The 18,095-nt window shown below is 37.3% G+C and overlaps 1 protein-coding gene across 1 annotated transcript in view; it reads right to left on the bottom strand.

Moving 5' to 3' along the window:
• LOC140226433 (one cut domain family member 2-like) overlaps positions 1–18,095 on the bottom strand; it is a 47,989-nt gene that overhangs the window by 25,164 nt on the left and 4,730 nt on the right. The window contains exon 2 of the mRNA XM_072306902.1: positions 2,591–2,629. Within this exon, the coding sequence (XP_072163003.1) occupies positions 2,591–2,629 (39 nt within the window). The remainder of the gene's footprint in view (positions 1–2,590; positions 2,630–18,095) is intronic.

Below are 18,095 nucleotides of genomic sequence, written 5' to 3'. Positions count from 1 at the left end.
TGTTTTGGGAAAAGGGGACATTTACAGAAGAAGATGGTATGTGCATTTAAAACAAAAACATTAAGAGAGAAGAAAAGTAAGCCATATGAGATTTTGCTGTCAGTAGCAAAACTTTTGCCAAGTTGTGACTGTATATAAAAAAGTAACCAAATTTCTTGAACAAAACATCCAAAAAATACATCCCAGAATGTATTTTGATATAAGCATACCTCCAGGTTTCAATCTATCTACATCAATCTAGTTATTCAGTTCTATCTGCATATATGAATTAATGTTTGTAGTATTCAGGCCTATATGAAATAAATGTGTTTATTTCCATATTCCTGACAGCACCAATCATTTTTTAATACCTAAGGTATATCAAACTATCCCGTCACATCCAATCATATTCCCTGTATCATCCCAGCTCCACACAGCCGATCCACGAGCTACCTCACTCTAATTCTACTACCACCCCACCCCTTTCTACCACCATCCCATCCCCCCCCCATCTTACTATCATACCCCCTTCATCCTAATATCATCTCCATTCCTTCCTACGACTACTCCTACCACCACCCCCTTATACCAGTATAACAACCTCCTCCTACCACTATCCCCATCCCCTTCTACCACTAACCCCACCGATCCTTCCAATGCCTTGCACCCCATCCTACCACTACCCTGCCTCATCCCTGGGCCTCTAAATCCTGCTACTCCAGTTAACCCTGCATAAGATTCCAACACCCTCTATTAACCTTTTGCTTATGGAAGCTGGGTGTGTCATACATTGATATATGGGAATTCAAACATTCTACCTTGAAACAAATTCGATCGTTACCATAACCCTAAAATAGAATATTTCTTTGGCAAATTGGGAAGACCTGATTAAGAATTCGAGCATATTTTAGCTGACAAGCAATTTGTTTCCCTCAATCTTTTTCATCTCCTAAAAGAGACCCCTTCCAACCCCATCCCCCCCCCCTCTCTGTAAACCCACTGCTACTGTAATATATGTATCTCATTTCATCCTTTCATTCCCCTCTCCTATAGCTACTAATGTCTTGTTCCTGCTCCATGCACACCGCTGAGAGGGTAAAGAATGCACCTTGTCCATGTCTTCAAGACCCATCTAATAACCCCAGATTGCTGGATGACAGACAAAGATTTGGGAAAATCACAAGACGCAATGGGCACACGATGAATAAGTGTTCCGATTTCCTTCCGCGTCATTCAAGTTCCGCCATAGCGCTACCGACGGAAAAGAGGAGAGGCTGTCGTGGGTTGCCGTGACGATTGGATGCAATCCACGTAAATAGTGCACCGCCTTGTGTGCCTGTATCCCCAGCCTCCTAGTTATTCTATTACTCTCCTAGAGCACAAGTAGGCAATGTGTTCATGAATGCACTGATTCAAGACACAGGAAGAGATGGAATCTGGAGCCCTCATTGAAACTTGAAGATTGTGCATAAATTTGCTCCTCTGAGCCCATTACTTTTAATAAATCATGTTTTCACAAGAATATGTTCAATACATTTATGATTAACTGATAGCATTCTCAAGCTTGTCTCTCAGATTTGCCAGGCTATGACTACACCTAGGATTCCAAGCACATGCTTTGAGATATTTTATTTAACATGAATAATTTTGAGTATGAAACATCAAAGGAGTTAAATGCTTTGAAGAGAAAAATGTGTAGAATTAAATAGATTTCTCTTCATATCTTTTTTCATAATGAATGTACAGGCAAAAACAAAATAATTAGAAACATAAAGACAATATCACCCCATAGTCTGATTTAAAAAAGGTGATCATGAAGATACACCAAAGGCTTACAGCAAAAAGCAAGAAAAAAAAAGGGGGGCTTGCTATAAATCTTGCAAATTGTAAAATGTCTGGATTGCTGTGATGTATAAGTTATAATCATCCCTGTGAAATCACATTTACCTGATACACTCCTGGGCAAGATACAAATCAATGTTGCTTTAACATGAAAGATGCAATGCAGCAAATGATGGTGATATAGCTATGAGTGTTAGTAGGCCATGCACAGAAGATGTTCATTGACATTTTCTTTGTTAGTTCACCTGGCAACCCAACTGCCCAAACATTTTCTTTATTCTTTTCAAGATAACTGCCATCTCTTGATACTTTATTTTGTAATCATATGATAGACAGAATGCCAAAAAGGTATCTTAGAAAAGAGGGCTTTACTGGTGCAAATTATTTCCATTTGGTGAAAGTCAAGATAATAAATCACTTTGAATCAGTTTGTAATCTAACCTTCCTCATCATCATCCATAGAAATACTTTTCCTATTTCATTTTTTTTTCTCATTTCTTCAAAATTTCACATAAACATTTCTGCCACAGTCTGACTTTGTTGTTAATTCAACCACAAATTCCCTTGCATGATATACAACACTTACAATACATATTTTGTTGATGGAGTTTATGAAATGAGATCAAATGAATTAGGGCATGCTTCATAAAAGATGGGGTAAAAAAAAAAGAGAGAGAGAGAGAGTGTGTAGAAAGATAGCAAAAAGAATGTATGGTAGAGTATTTGTGAAAAAAAGAAATGACTTGGCGACAATGTTTGTTTTACTCACTCTTGATTGGGTGGGACTGTGTTCCTGGCATTGTTGATCCTATGTGGGAGAACAAGGTGGTAAGTAAGGTTTGTCCAGCCAAGAATCGAAGGGGGAAAATGGAGAAAAATTGCATTTTCTAATAGTCTAGTACCTTTTCTTTCTGATTCTACACAAGTCATGCTATGAACATGACATCATCAAATGTATATCAGAGAGATGGATCAAACATATTAACTTGTTTGTCATGATGATTAAATGATATAACGGTGATTCAATATTGTTTTGTTCTCTATGCTGTTCATTCTTGTACTACTTTCTTCAAATCTAGGACAGCACCCTACACACAATTTATCCTTCTCCTTCTATTTGTCCATGAATGGCGAAATCGGCAGCAAGAACTGTGATCTGGAATGAACTTTCATTCTCCCTGTTTACTCTGACTTCTTTCATTTGCAATCATCCTGTGGGAGTGTGTGAATGTATGTTTATTGCAGGAGGAGTTTTCTTTCTTTCTTTCTTTTTATGTTTTTATGCAGTTTTGTATGATGTTTCCCTCAGGGCATTGGTCTCCTCGTATCAGCAAAGAGAAACATGCATGGACCATGAATTCTCACGATATTTGTTCAGTCATTTGTCAACTTTGAGTCTCTCTCTTATCAGTTCAATCTCTGTGTACATTAAAAGGCAATGCACCAGTATCCACCCATAACACCAGGTCAACATAATATTACTATGAATGCAACACTGCGTGACAAATGACCATAGATGCCAGTCAAAAACATCTAGAAATATTTGCTGAAAGAAATATTATTCTAGATCATCTTTGGGGTAGAAAACTGTAAACAAGACATTTCAATCTTTGAATTCCGTCTGCCTCCAGACTACTCTAAAACACTTTGTCTCGATGCGATGCAATCTTTATCTTAACGTTGTTCGCACACATACACACACAAGCACACAAATATTTGAGCACAAAAATGGTAAAAAGGAGAAGATTTCAGGAAGACGATCCTATACAGATCCTATTAAAGCATATCATAGTGGCGGATCCAGAGGGGGGCGCAATCAGCGCACACCTCCCCCCCCCCTTATATTTCATGAAAAACAAAAGAAATGAAAAAGAAAAAAATGATATGAAACCCAGAAGTGGCACCAGAAATATTAGTTGCCCCCCCCCACCCCTTCAGAATTCCTGGATCTGCCCCTGTATCATGATAACTTATATTTGTGTGATGCACTTTAATGTACCAGTCTGTCTGTTACGTGTTGTCATTTTTTTTTCTGTGAACGTGTCCGGGTATGTCTGTAAATGTAAACCGTGTGTTATGTTCCGGGCGTGTCGTGCACCTGTGTGCATTTCTTCAGTTTGCATGACTGTGTTCAAATACATTGTAGCCATTCATCCATGTAACGCTGCTTCCTCTTCTACTGTCTATCAACATATTTTCTTCTACCACTTGGAATATATTGTAGCAGAGGCTATTCCAAGTTGCTTGTCAACATCTCTACTACTTGGATACTTTGAGTGAACAGCAAGTTGTTCAACTTTAGAATAAAATGATGAATCCATCACAATTATGCATTGTATACCATTTGTCTCTTCACATTGCATGGAATATAACAAATTCCACAATCATATTGCACATTACATTATAACTCACATACACACGCACACACTCACACACACATATTTATATATAAATATATATACCTAAACATATGCATCATAAACATATAACTTTCATATAATATCAATACGTAATTTGATGAATGCAAGTGACAAAGTGAGACATAAAAATAAGTCCGAGTCCTTCCCATCCAACCAAGGGCCGGATGGTGTGTTGACTGCCCCCTTTTTCCTGCGCCTAAACTCTTGTCTTCTACTCATCGCTATATAACCTCGCGACCTGCGGACAGTTTAAATATGGCGGCTCACTCGTCGCCTGGCGATCAAGCCAAACCACCGGACGGGTACCATCGCATTTACCGACACCGTCGGGGGCTTTCTGAGGCTCAGCAAATTGAGATCAACGGTAAGTGAGGTAGGTTGCGTGAAAAGACTGAAATTCTCTCTCTCCAAAATCTACAGTTGAAATGAACTCTCAACAGTGCACATATATTTTCCTTGTTCTTCCCAAAGCCTGTAATAAAAGATTCCTCGAACTAGATAATTTCATGCAGGGGTGAAATTTGACATATATTAACACACATAATTCATTGCCCTTCACTGTGGAAGATATTATGTTGAATATCGTAGTGAGAAGATAACAATTTGTTTGATAAGAGAGAAAAGAATGACAAATAATCAATTTTATGATGCAAGTCAGACATTAATATCTATACCTATAAAATTTGAGTCATAAAAAACTGACTATCATTCAACTAATGTGTGAATTTATATCACTGTCACTCTAAATACTTGAAACTATAGCTGTTTTGTGTAAGCTTGGATGGTTGGTCTGACATAGCAAATTCTGAAGTATGCAATGAACTCCAATCTGAGGATATAGATGACATTTATTGTAGTTGTAGTCTGCTGTTTGGCTGAGTGTTCGATCAGCAGTTCCATTACAATAAATGATGGTCCACAATACATATTTCCAAAACATCACTGCACGGATGTATAGACATGTTTTTGGGACACATCGTGGCTTGGCACACATGGACGTGTGGCTGCAGCGAATGCGAGACGAATTTGCGTTGGGCAAACTACGGCTGCAGAATTGACTATAGTCACACGTAGGTATTTGGTCATAGTCTAACCAACACAGACCTTGCTTGTTTGCAAGCTGCAAAACATAATTAATACGACAATTACCTTTAAAATACTTTATTACAAGCTAGTACATCATTAGAAATGTTGTGCTCTCTTCTATAAAATCTGCATGCAAGGTACACAGGATGTATGTTTAAAGAAATCCCAAATACTTCAATTGGAAGTTCTAACCTTTTAATGTTGAGAACAAAGAGATTTTGCCATAACACACGGTTCCCATAAGCACCTGCCGGAGTTTACTCAAGACAAGTCTTCAGTGGGTTAAGGGGTTTAAGTAAAATGCTACCGGACTGTAATAACATTTTAAAAGATTTACCATAGAGATCTCTGATAAGATCAGAGACACAGACAAGGAATTTTACAACATCATTAAGCTACAGTTTATTTTATCAGGTCATGGGTGAGATATCAAATACTTCAATTTGTTTTCATATTCCCCAAAATTGGAGTTTATATATTATTTTATAGGGCTTAGGGAAGAGAAAACTGAAAAATCAAACAGTGAACTCCAACAATTTGATTCCAAAATGTTTTAGTGAAAATATCAATGTTATTTTTCCTGGACTTTCTATGATTTTGATCTTTGAGTGATGAAGATAATACGCTCTGCATGGATGATAGAAGTTTACTTGAGATGGGTCTGAAAATTCAGACTATCTGGCATGATTCTAAAACTAAAGCAAATTTACACAGGGGTCTTTTTTTTTTTTTTTTGCTTCTTCTCCAACATTTTTTTTTTCTGCCTGAAATTGGCTGTAAGGGCAGCAAGCCAAAACCACGGCCAGTAAATGAATTGATTTCCACAAGCCGTTTAAAGGGAGAGATTTCAGAGGAATCCAGACACAAATCTGGCATCTAAGCTCAGAAATCCTCACACACGTTATCTCGTTGCCAATAATGTTTAGATCTGATGATGCTTTACATCTCAATTGTCTTCCTCTCTTGTGAGTTAATGGCTTGTGGAATCACCCCCGGAATAAAATAAAATGGAGAGGAAGAGAAAATGCAAAAATGGGATTTGTTGAGACAACCCATGTGTGTGTGTCTGTGTGTGTATGTGTGTGTGTGTGTATTTTGTGGGCAATGGATGGACGGACGCCCCCCTGCTTCACTCCAGCCAGGCATGTCACAAGGCGCTGGGTCATGAAAAAGCGCTCGTCTCTCGTGTAGCATCCGCATGTAAGGTGCACCGAGGTGTAAAAATCAAATACCTCACAGTGACGAGGGTTTTGTTGGGGGTGGGGGTACATGGATGTGGGCTTGGAGCGAGACTGGATGTATGTGTGCTGCATCATTTGGGGCTGCTTCATCATCTACCAAACTTTCCTCACATAGTTATTAACCGATTGAGGACGGACTGATTTTGCTATAACACGCATTTCCCATAGACACCTGCCCAAGTATTCTTGGGACCCATCTTCTATTGGTTACAGGAAATACAGAGAGAGAAAGAAAGAGAGAGAGAAAGAGAGAGATGGAGGGATAGATAGATAGATGATAAAGATATTAATAGTAAGGTAGAGAGGCAAAAAGACAGATAGGAAGGAGATAGATATATGATAAGGATATACATATATAGTAAGATAGAAAGAGACAAGGAGCTATATATATATATATAAATGTATATATATATATATATATATATATATATATATATATATATATATATATATATATATATATATATATAGGGAAAGATAGATAGAAGGGGATAGATAAAATGACAGTGATATACATAGCAACATAGAGAGATACAGATGGAGAGATAGATAGGGATAAAACAAAGATAGAGAGCAAGAGAGAGAGAGAGAGAGAGAGAGAGCGAGAGAGAGAAGAGAGGGAGAGAGAACTATATGCCTGATTGTGAGGTTGGGAGAGCATGAAAAAAAAGTGTACCCCTAATTGCACAGTCCTGTTTTTTAAAAATGCAGCATATTACATGGTCTACCATGCATGTAATGCTTGTTACTGCCACAATAATTGGGAAGCCTTGATTTTACAGCTTTTTGATGATTTTCCGTGGAAACCACAAAATTGCTCTACCAATCAGTTGGTGGAGTGGTGGAAGGGGGGGGGGGTCTGGAGTCCACTGAAAACATTACACATGACAAATCCTTTCTATTTGTTTAGAAAAAAGGCCAAAAGATTACTTCCTTCCTATTTCATGTCTTTATATATCAAATGATTGTGAAAACATCTGATATCACATGGAATGCAGGTAGGAATTATGATATAAACAATAGGAGTAGTTTTAATAATAATGATAATAACAATAATAATAATAATAACAATAATCATCATCATCATAATGATAATAATAATGATAATAAAGAGAAACATATAGCAATACTATGAACACTAAAAATTATTAAAAATAAAATGCACAGCACATTACAGTGTACATATAATCAAACACTGAAGAATAATGAGGAAAAAAAAACAAAAAACAAAACAAAGACAGCAAGACCCTTCAGACTATAAACAATTCCTGGTTCAAAGAACCTCCCTTTAGAACTAAAGTGACTGAGACGAAAAAAAAAAAAGTTTCATCCTCTTCGTATTAAGTGCAAGATCAAAAAAAAAAATCACACATAGTCATGCAACCATTTCTTCAGTGTAAAGTCTGTAAGTTTGTGGCCACCACTTTCCAATGAACCAAAGAAAACTACTCTTCAACAATTTTACCCCCCCCCCCAAAAAAAAAAGTCAAACATGACTGGAGGAATTGCCATCAACCTGTATACCTGATAGTGGTGCTATCATTTATTCCCATTGATTCATCACAGCTTCATATGTCTTGATAACATTTCCAATCCGTAATAATTCACAACAGCAGAATATTATGACATGGAATGTGGGAAATACTCCAAGAAAAGTGTATTTTGTGTATTTTCAGAAGATATATTTCCTACATGGACCATCAATTATAGCTCCTCTAACTGCATTGTGGACATTGCTTAAAACTGCCAACTCAGATTGCATAATTTCTTGAACTTTGTCAAATGTGAAATTTATGTTAGAAGGACAAACCCACAACTTGAAGGCAAGTTTGCTGTTAAGGGCTGAAAACTCAAAATGTAATCATGATTTGGCAAGATAGATTTGACTATTTCCAGTGAACATCTAAAAGTCAGGTTTCTGCAGATAGGACCCATAACATTGTCTCTCCCTCTCTCTTTTTCATTTCCAGAAATCTCATTAAAAATTACCCAATCCCACCCAATCATCTGACGGGGGAATATGGCCTAATCAAGTTATTCCACCCGCTAAATTTGAAATGAAAACAAGCGGTGTGCCAGTGTTTGCGTAGCAGCAGTAAAAGCATGGGATGCTTGAATATTTTTTCCGCTGGCCACAGCACGGCACACACCATCCATATGTCCCACTCCAATAAATGAATTGAAGAAATATTACTGGCTACACTGACATCCAGTCATATCACAACATCATTGAAAATAGTCCTTGTGCCACATCCAAACTGTTTGGCTATACAGATTTAATAATTTTGATTTTTATGCTGTTATCTTTTTGCAGCCAGTAAGAAATGGAGCTGTTCTTTGTAAACTCACCGCCTGCCAGACATTTAAATCATAAATTACAATTAGTAAGCATATAAGGAAGTGAGTTAGACCAACATTATTTTAGTGACTCTACAAATTTTATGTATTGCATAAATGATGTTCATTAATCAATGTCACTCTAAAAGGTCACACATTGTTTCAACTGCACTTTTCACTATGCCCTAACATAGAAATGAAAAGCTGTCAAGACTTAATCAATATACCTGTCTCAGATATCTTCATATTTCATTTCAATTGCATAGAGTCCTTGGATATAAGATATTAGATTTTTATTTATAAGATAAATTTCTTAACCTGTACTTTTCATTAATCTAGATATGAAAAGTTGTTGGACTGAATCAGTACAATGCTGAAGATACCATGTCTATTCTTCTTGTTAGCTTACATTTGAGATAGATAGTGCTGTCCTTTCAGGAACTCAGAGACAAAATGTGTATTAATATTTTCACAACACAAAAAGGTGACTTCAGCTGGGCAGCAACCCGAAACTCTAGCACCTCTCTAAGCCAACCACTTCCTTTTGAAAGAAACTAATGATTTGAAATTTCACAGAAAATTGAGGAAAAGTTGAGATACCTTAAAACAAGAACTTTGATGCAAACTATCACATACAATTTTTACGAATTGCATCTATGGGTCAGCACAGATGAAAGTTACTTGTACTTCTCCAAGTAAGTCTAGAAACAAGACTATGTTTTAAGTTCTTTCTACAGCACATACTGACACATAGCAATATGAAAATAGGTTTGACATTTCTCATTTCAGTATTTTGCAGAAATAAAAGCCTAGTATCAGGCCCTTTCACTTTACAGCACTTTGATTCCAACAATGCCCCCTACTTCTCCCCCAGTCAGAAACTATCACCCACTGCCTAACGAGGCAATCACTGTATCAATTCCACAGAATTTCATTGGATAGGTAATTAATTATCTGCCTAATTTGAGCATGTCATTCACTGCAGACGGCAGCAGGTAGATTTGGTCAGCCGAGAGAGAAAGAGAGGGAGAGATGGAGAGGGAGAGAGAGAGAGAGGGGGAGAGATGAGAGAGAAAAGAGATGGAGAAACATAAAGAGATTGGAGAGAGAGATAGGGAGAGATAGAGAGAAATAGGGAGAGATAGAGAGAAATAGGGAGAAATAGAGAGAGATAGGGAGAGATAGAGAGAAATAGGGAGAGATAGAGAGAAATAGGGAGAAATAGAGAGAGATAGGGAGAGATAGAGAGAAATAGGGAGAGATAGAGAGAAATAGGGAGAAATAGAGAGAGATAGGGAGAGATGGGGAGAGATAGGGAAAGATAAGGAGATATAGAGAGAAATAGCATATAGAGGGAGAGAGAGATAGGGAGAGATAGAGAGAGAGAGAGAGAGAGGGAGAGATAGAGAGAAATAGAGATAGGGAGAGATAGAGAGAAATAGAGATAGGGAGAGAGAGAGAGAGAGAGATAGATAGTGAGAGATAGAGAGTGAGAGTGGAATAGAGTGATATGGTACAAGAGACAATTTGGTGTCATGTGTCTGCGAAGATACTACCATCCTCATGATATCACTAAGGATCGCATCCCGTCTCCTGGTATTGCTCCGTCATCAAATTTATGCTCCTCCTTCTCCTCCTCCTAGTACTCTTCTTGAAATTGGGCTAATTTGATGAATGAAGGCAGAGCAGAGGTAGAAGTTGGGGGAGGGGGGAGGGCAGAATAAGCAGCATTTTTTGTTTTATACTTCCAGGTTCAGATGAGTGTGTGGAGGGTGGGTTGCTCAGAGAAGGCAATGTGTAGGAGAAGATCAGAGTGAAGGATTGTTGAGGGGAAAAAAGTCTCTGAGGGAAATCAGAAGTGGCAGGCACTAAATGCTGCATTCCATACAATTCACAGGTAACAACATTCAATCACTATCAAAAAAGATAGAAGGATGTTACACCTAGGAGATGACATAAGATATTCTTTTCAAAAGATAAGGGTAACATAAATGCTCCATTATGAAATATCATTATTTTACCTTTCATCACCTGACCTGTCATTAGATACTCTTTGTGCAAAGCACATGAGAGATGGAATGTGTAACCTATTGAATTGTCCTACAATTGCCTTGCAGAGACAGTATAGATTATACAGCACATTCTACCAGCCTTAAACTACATGACAAGTTACACACATCTACTGAAACACACACATAACACACACACGCACGCACACACACACACACACACACACACACACACACACACACACACACACTTGTTCATTGTGATTCAACTTTCCATGTGTTTGATAAAAAAAGATGGCCAGAATGAAAGTTTTTTAATGGATTTCATTCATTAAAGAAAATGTGAAACCTATCTTATTTCAAGAGATCAGGCATTTGGTTGTTCTGGGTGCTGTTTTATCAAAGGATATTATCAATTTTAAATTTTCTTAACACACAGGCTACCATAGACTTATGATAGAAATCAACTTTATAACTGATTTCAACTTTTCATAAAACAGGGCCCTGGTCATTTCATTGTTGTTTTCACAAACACATATACCAAGGTCATCATCACATGCAGTTTCTTTTTTAAGTAGTTGCATCATGGCTAACCTACAAAGTCAGCTCAGAATGAACTTCAGTGAAGCGGTAAAAGGTTCAAAGCCTAAAAACATAGCAAGAGAAATTTCTTGACACATTAGGATGGTGTCAATAAAGATTCTGAGAAGGCAGTGACATCCACTGGCATTTGCAATCATCAGAGGCAAAAGGGTTGAAACAGAGGTCTCACCAGGCATCACTAAACATTTATCAAGTTCAGAGAAAAATTATGAAAGCAAAACCTAGAATTAAAAAAAAAAACAACAACTGTATTAACTCTTGGCTGTTTGTTTTGATCTATTTTCTCCCTCTCAAGAAAAGGAAAAAATACCCTGAAGAAGTTGTTGATTTCTCTAATCCCACATATCCACTATCAATCAGGAGCAATTGCTGGAACATGGTGCAGGGGGAAAAAATCATTAGAGTGATAAAATCAAAATAGCTTCGGGGCGAGCATCAATAGGTTACCATTCTCCGCATTGAAGGCACCCGCCTGACACAAATAAATCATTTAGCGAGCGTTAACACGCCGACACGATGACAGCGCAGGACAATCGTGTAACAAGCTGTAATGGATCGCGGTCAATTGTTGGCGCTCTGGTCCTTCCAGGGCATCCCAAAACACGGCAAAAAGGCACTGATTTCTAACACCAAAAATATTTACTCAAAAATTGACATATTGTGGCTGGGGGGATACCTCTCCAAAGCTGAGCTATTCTAAAGCAGATGAGAATTCTTGCAAGAGAATCCTTTAGTCTGAATCACCTTTGGGAAAAAAAAAATGTTTGTGACCTAATTGGGCATCAATGCCCTCGGGGATTGTCCTATATTAAGTAAACTTTAGATAACAATAAACCTACATCCATTTTATGTGTGAAGGAATAATATTTAGCTGAATGTCAGAGAAGGGGACAAAGAATATATCTCCAAGACGAATGAATTGTGTCAAGTATTGCAGGGAATGATGAAAGATAAAGACATTAACAGCTGACACTTCAATAGTTTTAAAAGAAAGGTATATCTTACCAGATTAAACCCCTATTGAGTAGGATCGTCCTATAACCTGGGGATATTACGGTCAACCTTAAAACATATACTATTATCAACATAAAAACTTTGGGGGAAAAAAGAAAATGAAAAGACTCACTGCAAAATATCAAAATTTTCTACTATAATCAGAATCTTCTGCTACCAATCCCCGTTTATAAAGGTAATATATCTTTGTAACATCTCTAATAGTTTTGAATTTATTCCTAAATGGTCAAATACAGAACTCCTGCATGTATTATGACATATCACAGAGGGGCCAAATTATCAACTAGGAGTCAAGTTCACACACACACACACACACACACACAAACACACACAAACACACATTAACAAGAAGGAAACAAATGCCATGTAGCAAAGGGAAAAATAAATTAAGCTAAAAGACATGATGATAGATATACTGATGCAGTCATGACATTGTCATGTGACAAAGAAATCAAAAGTTATGAAGTATATATATTTTTTTTTCTTTTTTCATCTTCCTTGTGGTTTACCACAGCACACTTTAGCTCAACATCTGTGGAGAGGTTTTAAAGTATGGAGGAACATTCCTGAAAAAAAAAGGAACAAAGTTTCTCCATCCTCCTCCTCCTTTTCCTTCTCCTTCAAATCTCTGCATCCCAATCTCTCAAGAAGGCCCCCCAATAAATAAGCAGGCATCTATGCGTCCACTACTAGTCAGGAGTGTCGTGCTGTCCGAACTCTCCCTCTCTCTTTCTCTCGCATCGTTACCATGAGGAGACGATAGTCTTCCAGTCAAAAACCCTCCTCTCAAATACTACCTTGATGGCACTTGATTATTTGTCATTCTAAACAGTAAGCTGGTAATCAGAGATTGTGATATAACACTTTAACTGCTTCATTCATGGCTACAGCATAGAATGATACATGGTGGACAAAAAAAAAAAGGATGCAATGCGCAACAGTATGGCCTCAGCAAATACATTTAGGTTGTACATCTTGTTTTTGACTATGCAGTGCAAACCTTACAATACAACAACAATAACAACAGTACGTGATGAAAATCTCTGCCTCTTTTGTATTTCCACTAATGAGAATAAATGGCTTATCAATGTAGCATAATCTTGAACTTGGTGTACAACCATGCCTTTCTCAAGAAGCTAACATGAGCATCAGTAACTAATATTTTCTGAACATACATTTGGTAGAAATGGAAGTTTAGTGAAAGTAGCAGTAGGGGATAATTCTTTGCATAAACTACCACAAGAGAATGAAAAGGGTGTTGATGTTTTACACCTTTGGATTTAATGTTTGTTATAAACCTTTACCTTAATTGATATTGTTTGATTTCAATAATATTCAATATTGGGCTTACAACATATTTTAGTAAAATGCTATTGTGAATATACAATTAGACTTCTGCCCATTATGACTGATAAGGCACGGAGGATGTAAATGGAATGGCTGGATTGCAAGACTAGATTTGTGCTGGCGTTTAACTCCGCGACGACGACAGTGGCAGAAGAGGGGAAACAATATGGTGTGCGTTTGCGCCGCTGGGTTGATTGAATTACCGCAACCATTCGGTCTAATTGATGTGATTAAACAAGCCCAATGCTTTAGGGCGAAGGCTCCGAGATACGCTCTGGGCATTTCCCGCGGGGCTCCCTCGCCCGACGGCGCACACACGCCGCTGGTTGGGGACGTTTCCGCAGGAGTGAAGGTGTGTGTGTGTGTGTGTGTGTGTGTGAGTGCATCCCGTCTTTCTACCTTCCCCCTTCTTCCCACTCCAATGCAGTCATGCCCATCTTAAAGATGCATGCACAAAAGCCATGACTAGAACACAGTATACACAGTTCATTGGACTCTGTCTGTCTCGTAGAAAGCAACATAAAATATTGTGTTTTGATACAGATTACCAACTTTTATCCAGAAATGATAATTCATCATTTTTCTAAAAAAAGTGACTATGCACCAATTATGTACAATATCAGTAAGAGAGTGCACTAAAACAACCAAAAATTGATTTAATTTGTTCTGATTGATTAGACTTTTTGCATGAATCATCAGAACAAATTTTGAGAGGGCAGATATACTATATACATTCACATACCTGAAATGAATAAAAGTATAGGGCCTATGCACACACACACACACAGATGAATTGCTACATTCAAAGAGCAGTTTAAAAGATAATAACACAGATTTAAGTGTGTGGTACTAGATATTAATATTGTGTTTATCATTTCACACACATACACATACACACACATACCACACACAAAAGATGCTTAAATTGAATTTCATATGCCACAGGAATTTAATTGAATATTTACTTTTAGAAATGTCAAATACAGATGTATTTCTCTTTTTTATTTGAGGGGGGGGGACCATTATCTCATTAACAGCCGTAACATAAGCGGAATTGGGTATGATGGTGGTAGACCTGTAGTACTAGAAGCAATAGTGATGGTAGTAGTAGTAGTAGAAGTAGTAGTAGTAGTAGTAGTAGTAGTTGTTGTAGTAGTAGTAGTGGTAGTAGTAGTAGTAGTGGTAGTAGTAGTAGTAGTAGTAGTAGTTGTTGTAGTAGTAGTAGTGGTAGTAGTAGTATTAGTAGTAGTAGTAGTAGTAGTAGTGGTAGTAGTAGAAGTAGAAGTAGTACAATGTAGTAGTAGTAGTAGAAGTAGAAGTAGTACAATGTAGTAGTAGAAGTAGAAGTAGTACAATGTAGTAGTAGTAGTAGAAGTAGTATTAAATTTGTAGAAGTAGAGGTAGTAGCTATTTCCAATGGGGAAAGTGCAACATGTGGAAGATAAGATCTACTACAATGTGTTGAATATTTTAATAATTGGGTATTTGATGTAGGAATACACACATGCATGCTTATCATGTATGAATGCCAATCCTCATACACACTGCAACATAGTAAGCAGGTTGAGTTGAATTTAAAAGGTTTTTAGCCCACACACATTATGGTCAGCGGGGCAAATATATCCATGTATCTCCTGCTACAGTGTATATCTGCCATGCAATATATTTCATTCATCTCCATTAAAATCCTGTGCATAAAAGATGAATGAAATAGATAAAGAATAGAACCTCTCTACATCTCTGTACATATCAGTCTAAATTTAGACAAATGCTACACACCGCTGTACTTTTCTACACCATCAATGGCATCCTTTTACAATTTGTGAAAGAGTCGGGGGTTGGAAGCCTGTTTTTTTCTCTCCCTCCTTCTCGGAAAGATTCAAAGACCAAAGAAATTTCTGAGATATCCATGACATTTTCCCTCCACTCACTGTAACCACACTGCCCTGTTATACTCCCATAGACAGAACAAGGCTAAACCAGGTATTGTAAGTCTGTCTACCAGATCAGAGAAAACTCACATGCACGACTCTGACTTCATGATCGTACTAGCGAGAACAAGGTAATTAAGTTTGTACAATTTGTGATTCTAAATGTGACATCCAGTTCATTGCCCAAATCTGAATAAAAAGAATTCTGGATTTTGGGTATTCAAGAATGAGCTGCATCAATAGAATAGACAGCTGAAAAAGTGTGCCACTATGGGAAAATTTCAAAGCACAGCAGCCACCATAAGAGCACACAAATGTACAGATAGGGAATAAGGCCATTGGTAATATTAATTCTCATAATTCTACCAATATTTTTACCTGTTTTACCTGATGAAGAATTAGAGAGAGCTACAATCAGTTCAAAGACCCAAAGTTTGTAGGATTTTCATTCATCTTCTTATGGCCTTGGTGATCCTATCATTTTTTTTTTCCTTTTGGTCTTGGACGTCTTTTTTTAATTGTTTTATTCTTATGTATCTTGTTTTAAAACAATGTGGCCTTCAGAACAGTGGCCATACCCAGAAAGAACAATAAGCAATAACTGATGTTAAGCTGTAATAGTGTTTGTTTCTCCAAGAAAACCAATGATTGAAGAAAAACAGAAAGTTTTTAGCATAACGACTTCATCATTTCTCAGCGAACTGATTTTTCTGATCTCGCCCCTTAATACCAGTGCATTCTCATCTATGCGTGCCGCACAATGCCAGCGCACACTTACTTGTGCCGGTATGTGTGGGACTACCACGGCAGTATTCAGGCCCGTTAATTAAATAGGCAAATATTGCACTTGTCCGTCGCACCGCCACGCCGAATTTAATAACGAGCTAGTCTAGAAACACAATTATTTGATGCCCTCTCTGTGGCGGGGTATAGCCAATCATTGTACGCACATGTAGACTGTCGACAGCGGCTCTGATGGTAGACGGGATAGGGAAAATGATTTACATTTTGGTAGGAACACACTAGGATCCTGTAGTACAACAGTGGGCAATGTAGTATTAAATCACTCTTATATCTCTATTCATCCTCTCTCTCTCTCTTTCTTTCTCTCTCTCTCTAATATGTATCCATATACCTCTATCACTGTGTATGTTTATGTTTGTATGTGTATTATGTTACATTCATATGTTACAAATGTATGACGTCTATATCAATAGGGTTTTTTGTCTACTTTTCTGTAACTCATTGTAAATAAGTATACAATACTACCACTGATAATGATATAGTGTCATTCACTCCAAGTGAATAACTACTCGTCTATAAGTTGCTGTAAGGTAGTATATTGTAAGTATAATAGTATCAAATATATTACTACTATTAATGATATTGTCTTATTTAGTAAGGGTAGCATCTCCAATGGTTAGATATTTGTTATTCATGGCTGCACTTATAAATGCAAGTTAGCTGCTAACTATAGAGAGCTGTGGGATGTTAGCTGTAAGCTATAGGATAAAAAAAAAATGGATGGGAGTTGTACAGTACATTCAAGTTCTTGGAGGAAAGAGCTCAACAAGTTGCACCTAATTCTCACATCAAGCTGGCATGGCAAATTTTATAAAATATTCTATTCATCAACAGAGAGTCAGCACTGACTCATTATGTAGGCTAACCCAAATATTAGGACTGGGGTTAGTTAGCCCTTTGTGTGGTTTATGCAAGAACCAAGTACACTGTAGTTGTACACACTATTCAAAGTCCCTGGCACTGTAACACTGTGACAGCTGATATCTGAAAGATCATCTTACAGCCCTTTCAACAATGACACGATTGTTGTCAAAACAGCACTTGAAAGATTACATTAAGTTGATATCTTCTGAAGATTTCAGTGGAACAATGTCTCATAAGTATAAAGCTTATCAACATCAAACTCAAATTTTATCATATCATGCTTTAATTTACTTGCTGTGATTTAATTCATTCAAACATCTGTACCAAGGATGGGGCCTTACTTTATTATATTCTTCAGAGAGAGAGAGAGAGAGAGAGAGTGGGGGGGGGGGGGGGGTGGAAATCACTTACTATATATAACACAAAAAGCCATAACATTGATTGGTCAGGAAAATAAATATGTTCATCTTTCATTACGAGTCAATTTACTTAAACCTCTTCCTTATATTTACAAATAGAAAAACATCTTATACAGTCATATACTTCAAAAAAGGACAATCTAGTGTTTTCTGATGATGCAAATTACACATTAGTGCATATTATTGTGTTGAACTGCAA

The sequence above is a fragment of the Diadema setosum genome, chromosome 3 (assembly GCF_964275005.1).
Source record: "Diadema setosum chromosome 3, eeDiaSeto1, whole genome shotgun sequence".
In the NCBI taxonomy this organism is placed as follows: domain Eukaryota; kingdom Metazoa; phylum Echinodermata; class Echinoidea; order Diadematoida; family Diadematidae; genus Diadema; species Diadema setosum.
The sequence above is the reverse complement of the archived record's forward strand: the minus strand, read 5'-3'. Positions and strand labels throughout refer to the sequence as shown.